Raw genomic sequence first — 13,155 nt, 5'->3', positions numbered from 1 at the left:
ACTCAAGCCTATGGGGAAACCAAGTACAAAAAAGAAAAAAATCACAAGTTTTGGACAGAACCAAGGCCTTGCATGGTCCTCGGACTCAAGCCTATGGGGAAACCAAGTACAAAAAGAAATTTTACAAGTTTTGGACAGAACCAAGGCCTTGCATGGTCTTCGGACTCAAGCCTATGGGGAAACCAAGTACAAAAAAGAAAAATCACAAGTTTTGGACAGAACCAAGGCCTTGCATGGTCCTCGGACTCAAGTCTATGGGGAAACCAAGTACAAAAAAGAAAAAATCACAAGTTTTGGACAGAACCAAGGCCTTGCATGGTCTTCGGACTCAAGCCTATGGGGAAACCAAGTACATAAAAGAAAAAATCACAAGTTTTGGACAGAACCAAGGACTTGCATGGTCCACGGACTCAAGCCTATGGGGAAACCAAGTACATAAAAGAAATTTTACAAGTTTTGGACAGAACCAAGGCCTTGCATGGTCCTCAGACTCAAGCCTATGGGGAAACCAAGTACAACTGTTACTTGAACATTAAAATCCATCCGAGGAGAGCTCCCCGTTAACAGTAGGGTTGATCTCTAAAATTGCACGGATCCCCTAGTCTACCCTCGGATCCCCAACACCAAAGGGATTGATGTGATATAGTGCAATATATTACCCAAAAACACAATCAAAGTCCCTCGCTACTCGGCCACCCTCTCGGACATTGGTCTAGCATGCATCGCGCAACACTCAGCGGTTATCCCGGTTAGTTCCAAGAGTTTAATTTATTAAGGCTTACCCTTGTTATACTTGATAATATTTGTGAGTTTAAACTGGTAGGAATCTGCGTTAAGGCATTTTCCTGCCCGGAATATTATTAAGGGTAAGCTTACATTTAATATTCATGCGCAAAGTAGTTGTTGCAGAGAAGAAAAGCATGTGTAAAGAAATGAACTTATCTTTTATTAAGACAAAGGAACAGTACAGTGTACAGTGAAAAGCTAAAACAAAACTTACATTACAACTAACTATGAAAGTGAAAAGAAAAAAGATACAATAGAATGAAGAAAAGCTGAGGAGGTAGCACAGAGGAGAGGTTGGCTACTGTTCCAAGATGTCGTCTAAGGAAACTATTCCTCGACGCTTCTACATGCCCATAACTCAGGCAGCCAAAGAACCCAACTTGGGGCTTGCACTGGTGAAGAAAAGGTGCAGGGAACCTGACCTCAGGCTAACACCATCTACAGAAAAGGTGCAGGGAACCGGAAGTTGGGGAGCCCCCGCAAAAATTTGCCTGCTACAAGGCAGACGGCGCTGATGGCGGAAATTCCTTCTTCTGACATACCAAAAATCTGGCATGACCAGAACCTGCTTCGAATTTTGACTAAAAGAGGGAGAAACACCCTTTCCCCTCTGTCGAACTGGAGTATTCTCTTGAATTTATGCCTCCTTTGCCCGTACATCACTCTTTTGAGCCTCAGGAGGACATGGCGCCTCTGTGGCGGAGAAAGTTCCTTTTCCCCAACCCTCACCTCAAACATGATATGCTAAGGGAGGAAATTGAAGGATTTGTGCGTAGGTAAGACAGCTTTCTCTCCTATTTATTCAAAAAGCTAAAGTGGTGGCATTTAATGCATGCAACGTCCCAAGGAACGCCACGGACAAAATGTCTCCGGCTCGATTTCCCACGCCATCTGCAATATTAAAGGAGCCTCGTGAAAGCGCACCTTGAACACTGGGACGCCAAAAAGTACCGCGTGACCAAAGACTACGGAAATGCCTCTAAATCTGTGGGCCAAATAAATTCGCGTCCCAAGCCCGTTCTACATGGAGGCCTACGGACTACGGCCCACGCCGGGGAATAACCATTGCCGAGGACAACCTTCTGCTCGGAAACTTGTGAGACACCTGAGGAAAGACCAAGTGCGTAAAAAGAGCATAAAGTTTTGGACAGAACCAAGGCCTTGTATGGTCCTCAGACTAAAAGCCTATGGGAAAACCAAGTACATAAAAAGATCATAAGTTTTGGACAGAACCAAGGCCTTGTATGGTCCTCGGACTCAAGCCTATGGGGAAACCAAGTACAAAAATTCCTATTATTACAAGTTTTGGACAGAACCAAGGCCTTGTATGGTCCTCGGACTCAAGCCTATGGGGAAACCAAGTACAAAAATTCCTATTACTACAAGTTTTGGACGGAACCAAGGCGTTGTACGTTCCTCGGACCCAAGCCTACGGGGAAACCAACTACTCGGATAAGAAAAGGTTTGAATTTCGCAAGACGGGCTACTTGATAAAAAGGTCAGGTCACTTCATCCACGGCTTAAACACCCTAAAGGGTTAGGCCCAACGAAGGTGTAAGGAAGGTGCTAGAGTGCCCCAGTATTCATTGGCCTAAGAGGGCTGTTCATCTGGTGGGTGATATGTCTTCAAATGGTTATTTCTCACGCGGCATCAAGCCTTCAGTTCTCTCCTCGGCTAGCATGGGTAATTATTACTTTTTACTGGTCGGCCTTATTATGCCAAGCATTTTTATTAGAGTTATGGCGACATCTTTTTATTATCAAGTATTTTGGTCTTAGTTGACATTGATCTAGATGCTATATTATTGTGCCGAGCGGCGCTTGTAAATTTATAAAACAGAGACAAAACATGCAAAATGAAATAGAAACAACTTTTATTAACATGAAAAATTATTACAATGTACAAAAAGGGGCTTCAACAAGCCTATACAAAAGAGGGGCTGCCGAAGCAACACTAACATCCACAGTACAGATAAGCAAACGGTCAAGCGCCTTTTAAACTTGTCTTCAAAGTCTCTCCAATCTCTGCCTCATTGTTGCTCATACTAAGAGAAGAACTCGCTTAAAAAAAAAAGAATGAAGAAGAAGGAAATAGTAAGGAAGAAATCAATGAAGAAGATGGAGGAGATGAATGAAGAAGATGGAGGACATGAGTAAGAGAAGGAGGAGAAGAAGAGGGGGAGAGATGAAGAGACAAAGAGAGGAGCAAAAGAGGGAGAAGGACAGCACCAGGGCGGAACTGGTGCTGGGAAGACTATAAGAGGAAGGCGGAGGAGGGCACCAGTGAGCAAAGAGAGGGAGAAGCAGAAGCACTTCGCCCCTGCCTCAGCCCTGACTCCTAACACACTGGTACCATGTTAGGTACGCTCGTAAGGAGCCGGGTGGTGCTGATATTGGGTGTTCTCGACTCAGTCACGCCGAGAATTCGACGAGACGAGCCCCTGCTTCGGATTTTGACTGAAAGAGAGGCGGGACGGATCTTAAGTCTACGCCACCCTTACCCTGATCGAGCCATTTCAAGCTTTATCAGAACATGGTGTTTTGAGGAGGGGCATGGCTCCTTCATCATTCGTTATGGTAGGCGTATACTGATATAGTGTATAACAAACGGGCTAAGTAGACGCTAAAGGAGGCTACGGGTTTCAGATCTCAGAAGGAAGGAAAGGAGTTTGCACGAAAGTGATGGCTTTCTGCTTGCCTTCTTATAGGAAGGGCAAAACGGAGGGTATTAAATGCATTCAAGTTTCCAAAAGAATCTGAAGAAAAAAGAGACGTCCGTTCCATTTCCCCACCTTATCAGATGAGCCGCCGGACATAAATGAGCCTCGTAAAGGGGATTCATTAAGGGCGCGTCTGGGACAGCCAAGCGGCAGGAGTAGATCACGAGCAGATTAAACGGAATCTCTTGAAAACCGGCTAACTTCCTGGACAGGTGGAAAACCGCTCACATAAATGCGGGGTTGAACTGAATAAGCCATATTAAGGGCTCGGGTTTGCCAAAACCCTCCTTTCCAACCCGGAAGTCGGATAGAAGGGTTTTGAGGGGCTATTGTGGGGCCCAATAATTCATGGACCAGGCCCATTCACCCTTAGAGAGTGCAAAGGCCCGAGCCGAGAAGAGCTATGGCCCAAGCTCTACAGTGCAGAGCACCAAACATTCTTGTGGTGCAGCCGAGGACAACTCAGTCCTCGGCAGATCCAAAACCTCACCAAAAGAAGAAGGATAAAACCGGTATAGGGCCAAGCTTAAAAGATAATCTAAGAATATCCGGGAAAGCTGCTCTCATTGCCATTCAATGCACTGTCCCTGACAGAGCCATACTCTGCAGCCTTATCAACCATCCCCAACAATTCTGGGATTAGACTGATGGGACAAATATCAGTCTTGTAAAGATTGACCCTACACGTGGACGAAGGACAGTTAACGTAGACGAGTATAAAAGAAGAAAGTATGTAAACCTAAAGGGGATCCCACCCCCAAAAAAGAAAGACGACATGGGGGAGAACATCTCAGTAACACCGGACTTCACTGAAAAAGTCCATCGTTGGGTAACCGGGGTAAGACCTCAATGGTCCTCGGATCACCTCCGAGGAGTCCCATCCCATAGGATGCGATGCCGTAGGGCTTAAACGTTCAAGCCCAAATCCTTTTTCTACAAGAATTCCTCTAAAACCAAGACCGGGCACCGCCCCGTGACCAACGGCTAGCTTTTCAAGCCCACTCTCTACAAATCATATTGTGAGGGATCTCGCCAGCCCAACATCCTTATTGGACCGCCAGAGAACTGTGTCCTTACAGTATTCATTCTATAAAAAAAGGTGTATGTTTGATCATATTATGCATTTAAGAAATATTAATACAGTTAAAAGTGTCATTAGGCTAGCCACAAAAAATAAACACCCAAAAAACATTGAAATCATATGTTCGTGTGTTAATGTGTTCATTTTTTAGAGCTAGCCTAATACACTCATGACTGTATCAATGTCTCTCAAATGCATAATAGGATTAAATATACACTTAAACCTCAAATTGAAATGAATAGAAAATTATGACACTAAAAAATAAAAAAATAAAAAAAAGGCGCCTCTTGCATACATGAAGCGCATGCGATGAGATTAATTTTTATAAATGACATTCTACTATTTCCATTTGAGATCTTGATTTACACAACAAATAACCTCTTATGAACATTTATGTCTACTAGTGTGAGCTGCAAGTGCACGTGCTTGCCAATACATTGGGTATTTGTAAATATATCCTAAAATTAAAAATTTAAAGTTAACACCTTATTTTGGTGTTAAATTTTTAATTTCCACCCCATTGTCTAATGTCTATATTAGTGTAAAAATTTAAAATTGTAACGGGCAAATAACCAATCCAAAATAGCATTTTGATCCATTTGTATTAGCAATATATGTAGTAAAAACAAGTCCTTAAAACACCTTGACAAAGTATCACTAGACACATCCATGTTGACACCTCATTTTGCTGATCATTGATCGAAGAAGAAAACATGATTCTAGCTGATCATTGATGAAAATTAAAACACCTTGACAAAGTATCACTAGACACATCCATGTTGACACCTCATTTTGCAACCTGCATTTAACCTCACCTGGAGGGTAAAATGGTAATTTTACCTTGAAAATATGCATCTTGATTCTGGTCATTATATCTTTAATCTCATTTCACCAAAATGATCTTGATGTTGTAACGATCAAATTGACTAGTCATATGTCCTAATCGGACCACCAGATTGAATGTTATCATCAAATCAAGTTTTAATGGCTGAGATGCACTATCACAAATTGAGTCCGACTATATGTGATTATGAATAATTGATTTCAATTAGTTATAAGTATAATCAATTTGAGATCGACGATGTGTTATAATTTGATTGGTTAGAACTACATTTTATGGTAGGGTTACACACATCTAATTAACTAGATGGTTAAACATTAACCATTCAATGAGTAATTTGTGCAATTATCTTTTAATTAAGGTAAATTTAAAACTAATTAAGTCTGAAATGGGAGTGATTGGAGCCTATTAATATTAATTGAGAGCTAATTTGGGACCTATTAATGTTAATTGTGCTGAAATTATTTTCTTACAAATGACATCTGCTCACCATTTCATTGATATCTCTCAGAATATTTTCAATCTATGAATGAGGTTAATTTTTCCAGAAACTAGACATCCAGGGCTTCAATTTGAGCATAAGAACGAGACAATTCCGATCAAAATTGAGTAAGATATGATTTTTCGAAGTTGGTTTTACAGGCTGTTACAGTAGCTACGGGAAAACCAAATTTTGCTTGCTTCTCACTCTCACTAATCTCCACATTTAATGCATCAGATTTCCTCAAAAACTAAAATGAGGTCTAGGTTTATGATTCTTTGTCACCTCTCATTAAATGACCTCTTATTCATATTTCCTCCACCACTACTATATAAACCCCCCCTCCTTCATTCCAAGACACAAAAAAAACCCTCTTTCTTCTCCTCTCTTGAGTTCTAGTGAAGTAAAGTAGTCTTGTCATATCTTGGTCTTCTTGAGACTCAAGGTATTGAGTAAGACTCACTCTTCCTCTCCTAGCTCTTCTTTTCCTCCACCCTTAAGACCTCTACCAAGAGTCTCCTCCTCCACCGTATGAATGTCGCATGAAGGTATAATCCATTTCCCTCACTTGTTTTTTGTGTTGTCATGATAAAAATTTAGGATTAAAGCATGATAGTAATTATTTAAATTCTTTTGAATATGTTTGAATGTTCTTGAATGTTCTTATGTGTTCTTCACATATTCTTGGTTGTTCATCACATGTTCATGCATGAACACTAGATTTGATCTTAAATCCACATCACAAATATGAAAAATATGTTTGTTTCATAATTCTTTCAAATCCTTGAATCTAGGATATTATCATACACATACATTCACTAGAATATATTTTTTCAATCCAAATGAATGCTTAATAAATGGAATTAGGATCTATCACATGCACACACTTTAAATTCAATATGCAAATTGATTGATAACATATTGGATGATGTGATATAAATGTTGGCCATCATAATCTAGAAGACCGGTTTCATCGGGCAAGGTGGGTGCCTAACACCTTCCCACCTTATAACATAGCCTCCGAACTTAGATCAAGGGTTAGTAGATCAAATGCTTATCCATATAATTTTCAATTTCTAGATTGTAACTAGGGAACAAAACTATGTACTTTATCTTAGATTGTATCTAGGACCAAATCTATGTAATTTCTTATGATCAATGTAAATTCAATTTGAAATTAATAAAATGAGGAATTTTTCAATTTTGGTTTTCTTATTTATCCCAATAATTAAATAAGTGGTGACTCCATTGTAAAACTCTTAATCTAAAGGAGAAAATATAACTAGTCGAACCTCTATTTTGAGAGGCAATAACACGACTTCACCCATTCACGTGGGTTTAACCCAACATCCTATAAAACGGGCCGGGGGCGCGGTCTCTCACAATCCACTACCAAGCATTGTCTACCTTGTAATCATAGTTGACTTTAGCCAATGGTTCTTTACAAAATCAAACAAGGCATGTTTTCTAGCTAAATTCAACCAATGTAGAAACTAAGCTTTCAAATATGGCTCTATGCTAGTCTTGCTAGAAGGTGATAGTATGTCACGTTAATATTCTAATGAGTTTGTTTATATCTCTAACCTTTAATAGCACAATACTAAGATTTTCTATCATTGTGAACCACTTGATTTCATTGCACTTCATCTTCCCACTCTTGTAGAAAACCAAAGCTTAGTATCAAGCTAAGGAAGGGTACTTCCACATCTACTATGAGAGGAATCTTCTGAATGGGGTCTTTCGGTGGGCCCTACTCATGTAACAAACTTTTCTCATAGACCAAGCTCTCTTTCTCTACCTCACTCCGCCTCTCCCCCATATTCGACTGACCTTTCTCTTTGCCTCATATTTTATCATTACTCATTCATCTCAGACCTCCCTCTCTCTTTCTTTCCCTCTCTGTCTCTGTCTCTCTCAAACACACATAAACAAACCCAGACTCCTTCCCTTTAGAGCTTTCTTTCTCTACCTCACACTCTGTTCTTCTCAACTCAGCATCATCAGATATCTCTCTGCTATCTAAATCTTGTTTGGTAATTCTTCATCTTCTTCTTCTTCTCCTTATTATTGTTATTTATTTTTTGGCGTCACTTTTAGTCCCTACATTTTGTACTTTTTCCATTTTGGTTCCTACATTTTATCTTTACTACTTTTAGTCCCTAAACCAATTAATGCCTGACATTTAGGTCATTTCCGTCACCCAACTAACAGCAAAAGCTGACGTGGCTGACTGTAAAATAAATAAATAAAATATAATCACACACATTAATTAATTAAATTAAAAATAAATATTAAAAAAAAAAAAAACTCAAGAACATGAAGATCACAAGAACTCGAACCCAGATCAAAGAACTCAAGAACACACGTCTCTCTCTTCCTCTCTCTCTATCCATCATGCTGCAAACAAACATGAATTGGAAGTTTAAGCTCTTTGCAGATCCATCAGCTCCTAATTCCAATATTAGGTTGATAAAAATGTATAGAAAATGTTATCCACATCCGTAAGAAGGATTGGAAGTTTTGGAAGGCAATGCCCAGGGTGAGATGCATTTGGAAGGGTTGAGAAATAGGTTAGTTTCCAGTGACATTCAACCTAGATGGGAATGGGAGATGAGGTTACCTGTTTAGCATCATTCTTATATATCATGACTATGGGAGAGGATCTTGATGGTATAGTTAGGTTTGGAGGCTCTCATCCTATAGCAGTTTCTCCCATTGTCTTAGTTCATCCACAAGATTTTTCCGGGGACCCTAGACAGTTCGAAGGACATTGGAGGGACATATATAATCAGTTGGACATCCTAGATTTTTGTATGAAAGACAGCCCACAATTACATTATGCCAACTTCCATTGGCACAAGTGCGTACATGAGTACAAAATTATGGATGACAATGCGATTTTCTTACACATGACACAATACTATCAATATGATCGTGACAATAACTGGTCAAGTGGGTGGTGTATAGATATACTTACCTTAGTACCCAGCCAGCTTTGGAACAATGTAGTTGATTCGAATTGGAAAATCATTTAAATATATAGGAAAGATGGCGAACTTCTCCCATTGTCTTAGTTCTCTTCTGTTCAACGAGCTCCTAAGTCATTCACCAATAAGCATGACAAAATTGGCCTTTGCCCCTTTCTATAAAACAATCCAGCATTTTGCCCCATTTCCCAAAATAATTAGGGAAATGCTCATCTTTTAAAACTCGATTTTCTCAAAATCAAGTTTAAAAAAAAAAAAAAAATTATGGACCCCTATAGTGGTGTTTTAAGGAGCCTATAATAATGTTTTAACTCGAGTTCCATGCAAGTTTTTGTTTTGTTTTTTTTGTTTTTTTTTTCCCTATAACTCGAGTTCATGGAGCTTGAGTTCCAAAACACCACTATAAGCTCCTTAAAACGTCACTATAGGCTCCTTAAAATGCCACTATAGGACTTAACTCGATTTTGAGAAAATTGAATTTCAAAAGAAGGGCATTTCCCTAATTAGTTTGGGAAAGGGGGCAAAATGCTGGATTGTTTGATAGAAAGGGGCAAAGGCCAATTTTGTCCTGCTTATTGGTGAATGACTTAGGAGCTCGTTGAACAGAAGAGAATTTGGGCAAGAAAGTCCAAACCGATTATTTGGGCTCTTGAATATAAGTTTAGCCCAATGTCACAGGATTTTTTTGGCATTTAGCATAATTTTGCTAACAATTTTGTTAGTTGACAAGTTTTGCAAACTATTTTGTTAAGTAGCATCTTGAGCCTTAAAGCCCCAGTTTAATAACTGAACTCAAGTCTCAAAGACTTGAGTTCAAAGTAGTGGCAAAGTTGAGGTGGACTAAAAATTCGTGTGGAACTCAAGTTTTAGAGACTCAAGTTCCTACAAAGCATCCCAAGAAATAATACAAGAAAAGATGATTCACATTAGTGGAATGGGGGACCAAGAAAGCTGAAGTAGGTAGCATGAGTTGTCAGTTGTCATCTAGAAAAAGACAAAAGTGAATCATTTGGCTAGGGACCAAGAAAGCTGAAGCAGGACAAACCTCTAGCTATTGATTTGTTGTTGCTCTGGCAAGTTTGTTTTGATGGGACATCAAATTTAATGGTGGGACATGTGATGGGAGGCATGGACTTTTCTTCTTTTCTTAGCCTTTGAGAATTTTTTTTCCTTTGTGGAATTCTAGTCTTAGAGTTCCATGTGATTTTTACCCACACCAGCTTTGCCACTTCTTGGAACTTGAGCCTCTAAGACTCGGGATCCTTCATGGAACTCAAGTTTTAGAAACTTGAAATGTTAGTTTACAAAATGGTTTCAAAAACTTGCCAACTAACAAAATTGTTAATAAAATCATGTTAAATGGCAAAAAATCCCAATGCCACACTTGTAGTGTAGCACGCATTGATTGATGAATAAGAACATGCCACATGGCAAGAAAAAAAAAATGAACTCTAGGTTTGTGCATTGTGATTGTTAGATTAATGTCTTATCAACCTCTTTTTTTTTTTTTCTTTTTTTTTTTTCAAGAGTCAAGAGTAGCTCATACTGAGAAATTGTCAACAAGTATGGTCAATAGTATGTCTAATTTCTCGAATAAAGTTTTATTTTAGATATTTCCTATAAACACAAAGGTATCAATTGGAAGTCTCGTGAATTTAACCAGGTTCCTTTTGAAAGTGAGCGTAATCTTCATTATTATTATTATTTTTAGGTGGCAAAATCTTCATTATTAATTTTAAATGCCCATGACAAATAAATACAAAATATCTTATTGATCAAATATAATATACTATGTAATTAAAGTATATTAGAAGTTGATTCTCCAAAAAAAAAAAGATATTAGATGTTAATAGCAATACATCCAAGAGCTTTGTAGTTCAACTTATTGGCCCCTCATGATGTTTCCAAGACATCCAAGATTCAAATCTCCCCTCTCTATAACTATCAAATTATCAACAAAAAAAAAAAAACCCTACCTACCAGGTAATTGCTAAAAAATCTTGTAGCTTAATAGTTAACCAACTCTCTTTTATTAGAGAACCATTGTTTGAACTCCAACACAAAACCTACTACAAAACTATCTTTTTCCCAAAGCTGAAAACCATCTCACTTCTCACCAAGCTTATTGGATGATTTTAGTGAAACTGTCTCCTCATTCCTATCCAACCATACCTTTGAGTTAAGGTAGCAATTTGTGTTAGCGTGTCGAGTTCATGCATGGTTTTAAAAACCGAACCGGGCATCAAACCGTTTTTTTTTTAATTTTCTGTTCAACCTCGGTTTTTGCCCGGTTTTTGACCGGTTGTTGAACGATTTTGGGGGGTTTTAACCGGACCAGACTGGCTCCTGGTTGAACCGGTCTGACCGATTGGTCCGTCCCAGTTTTTAAAACTATGGGTTCATGTCGTGTCAACTCATAAGTATCCAACAATATGAGTCAACACTAACTGACATGTTTATTAAACGAGTCAAGATTCCTTAACCTTAACACAACCCTTTTATTTGTGTCGACCTGTTTATCAGATTTGATTGATACAGGAACAACAAGGTGGAAAACTGAAGTGATTGACAGCCTTTTTATTCCTCAAGAAGCTGAATTAATCAAGAGTATTCCTTTGAGTGCTACTCTACCAGCAGATAAAATTGTTTGGACTGAAACTACCAATGAAAATTTCACTGTTAGGAGTGCTTATAAATTAGCGGCTAGTTTGTTTAAATCTACAACCTGTGGAACTACTTCTGATGGTAGTTTATTGAGGAAGTTTTGGAAGAAAATTTGGTCTTTGCCCGTTCCTCATAAGGTGCGACACTTTTGTTGGCATGCTTGCCGTGACACTTTACCAACCAAAGTTAAGTTAAAGAGGCGTAATGTCATTGCTGAAGACCTGTGTGTTTGCTGTCATGATATGGCTGAGACAACTGGTCACGTTTTTTGGGGCTGTACTAAAGCACAGGAGACTTGGGCTGCAACAAAATTACAACTTCTGCCTGCGGATGTTCATATTGACTCGTTTCAAGATCTACTATGGTTTGTCATGGTGACTAATGCAGTTGGTGTGGAAAAATGTTCACAACTTGTAATTACTGCATGGGCACTCTGGAGTAAAAGGAATGAGATTCATTATGGTGGTGAAGCCAAAACAGGTCCGGCCTTGGCTCTTTGGGCAGCAAATTATCTTCTGGAATATCGGTCTGCAATGGATTTAGATACTGCTGTTGCATCAGACCCGATTTTGCACTTACCTGAAGCACAGCCACGGTTTGCAGTGGATTTAGATATTGTTGTTGCATCAGACCCGGTTCTGCACTTACCTGAAGCACAGCCACGGTCTCTGCACTCGGCTTGGTTACCTCCTTCAGCGGGTTTAATAAAAATAAATGTAGATGGAGCTCTATTCACATCAAAGAAGCAAGCGGGAATTGGTGTTGTGCAGAAAAATTAAAGTTCCAGCGGGGACACTTGAAGTGGAAACTAAAGCCTATTGAGGCAGATCTGTTACTAGCAAGAAATTTGGGGCTGCGAGATGGGGTGTTGGAAGGTGATTCCTTGACAATATCCAATGCTGTCAAACGATCTGCACTATCGCCCACCTTTGTTGTTACTGTTGTGGAAGGCATTCATGAGTTAGGTGCTGAAATTGGTGTTGTCAATTTTTCTCATGTACGCAGGATTGGCAATAAGCCAGCCCACATTCTAGCAAGACAAGCTCAAAACCTTGTCAATGATATCATTTGGATTGAAGAGATTCCTTATTATATTCAACAAGCTCTTATCCAGGATGTTCTTGTATTGTGATGTTGTTCTAATAATAGTTTCAGTGTGTTTTTAATAATAATAATAATAACCAAAAAAAAAAAAACTTTGATATGAATTATGAAAAACCAAACAAATAAATATTTTTAATATAAAATTTAAAATTAACAAGTAACTACATCACAAATAATCATTCTAAACTAAAACAAATCTCATTATCATAAATAATCAATCATAATATGTCAAAGAAAATAAACAATATGTCAAAGAAAATAAACCACGACAACTAATAAATTTATATACTTTGGGCTTGAAGAGTAAAATATCATTTAATTAAACAGATTAGACAAGTTAAACGAATTCCATGTGATGGACACTAATCTAACCCGTTTATTAAATGGGTTAGTCGTGTAAACCCAAATATAACATGAACTCATTAAACCTCAACCCATAACCTGTTAATTTTGTGTTGTGTAATGTTGGATTCACAAGTCATGTCTAATTT

General features: G+C 38.6%; 1 protein-coding gene across 1 annotated transcript in view; it reads left to right on the top strand.

Annotated features, from left to right (window-relative positions):
• The window catches only part of LOC115980523, a 20,203-nt gene extending 7,511 nt beyond the window's left edge, over window positions 1-12,692 (top strand). The window contains exons 2-3 of the mRNA XM_031102757.1: window positions 11,435-12,224; window positions 12,281-12,692. Of these exons, the coding sequence (XP_030958617.1) occupies window positions 11,435-12,224; window positions 12,281-12,692 (1,202 nt within the window). The remainder of the gene's footprint in view (window positions 1-11,434; window positions 12,225-12,280) is intronic.
• The last annotated feature ends 463 nt before the right edge of the window (window positions 12,693-13,155 follow it).

Source organism: Quercus lobata, chromosome 3, assembly GCF_001633185.2.
Source record: "Quercus lobata isolate SW786 chromosome 3, ValleyOak3.0 Primary Assembly, whole genome shotgun sequence".
NCBI classification, from domain to species: Eukaryota; Viridiplantae; Streptophyta; class Magnoliopsida; order Fagales; family Fagaceae; genus Quercus; species Quercus lobata.
Note: the sequence above shows the minus strand (reverse complement) of the source record. Positions and strands in the feature narration are given on the sequence as shown.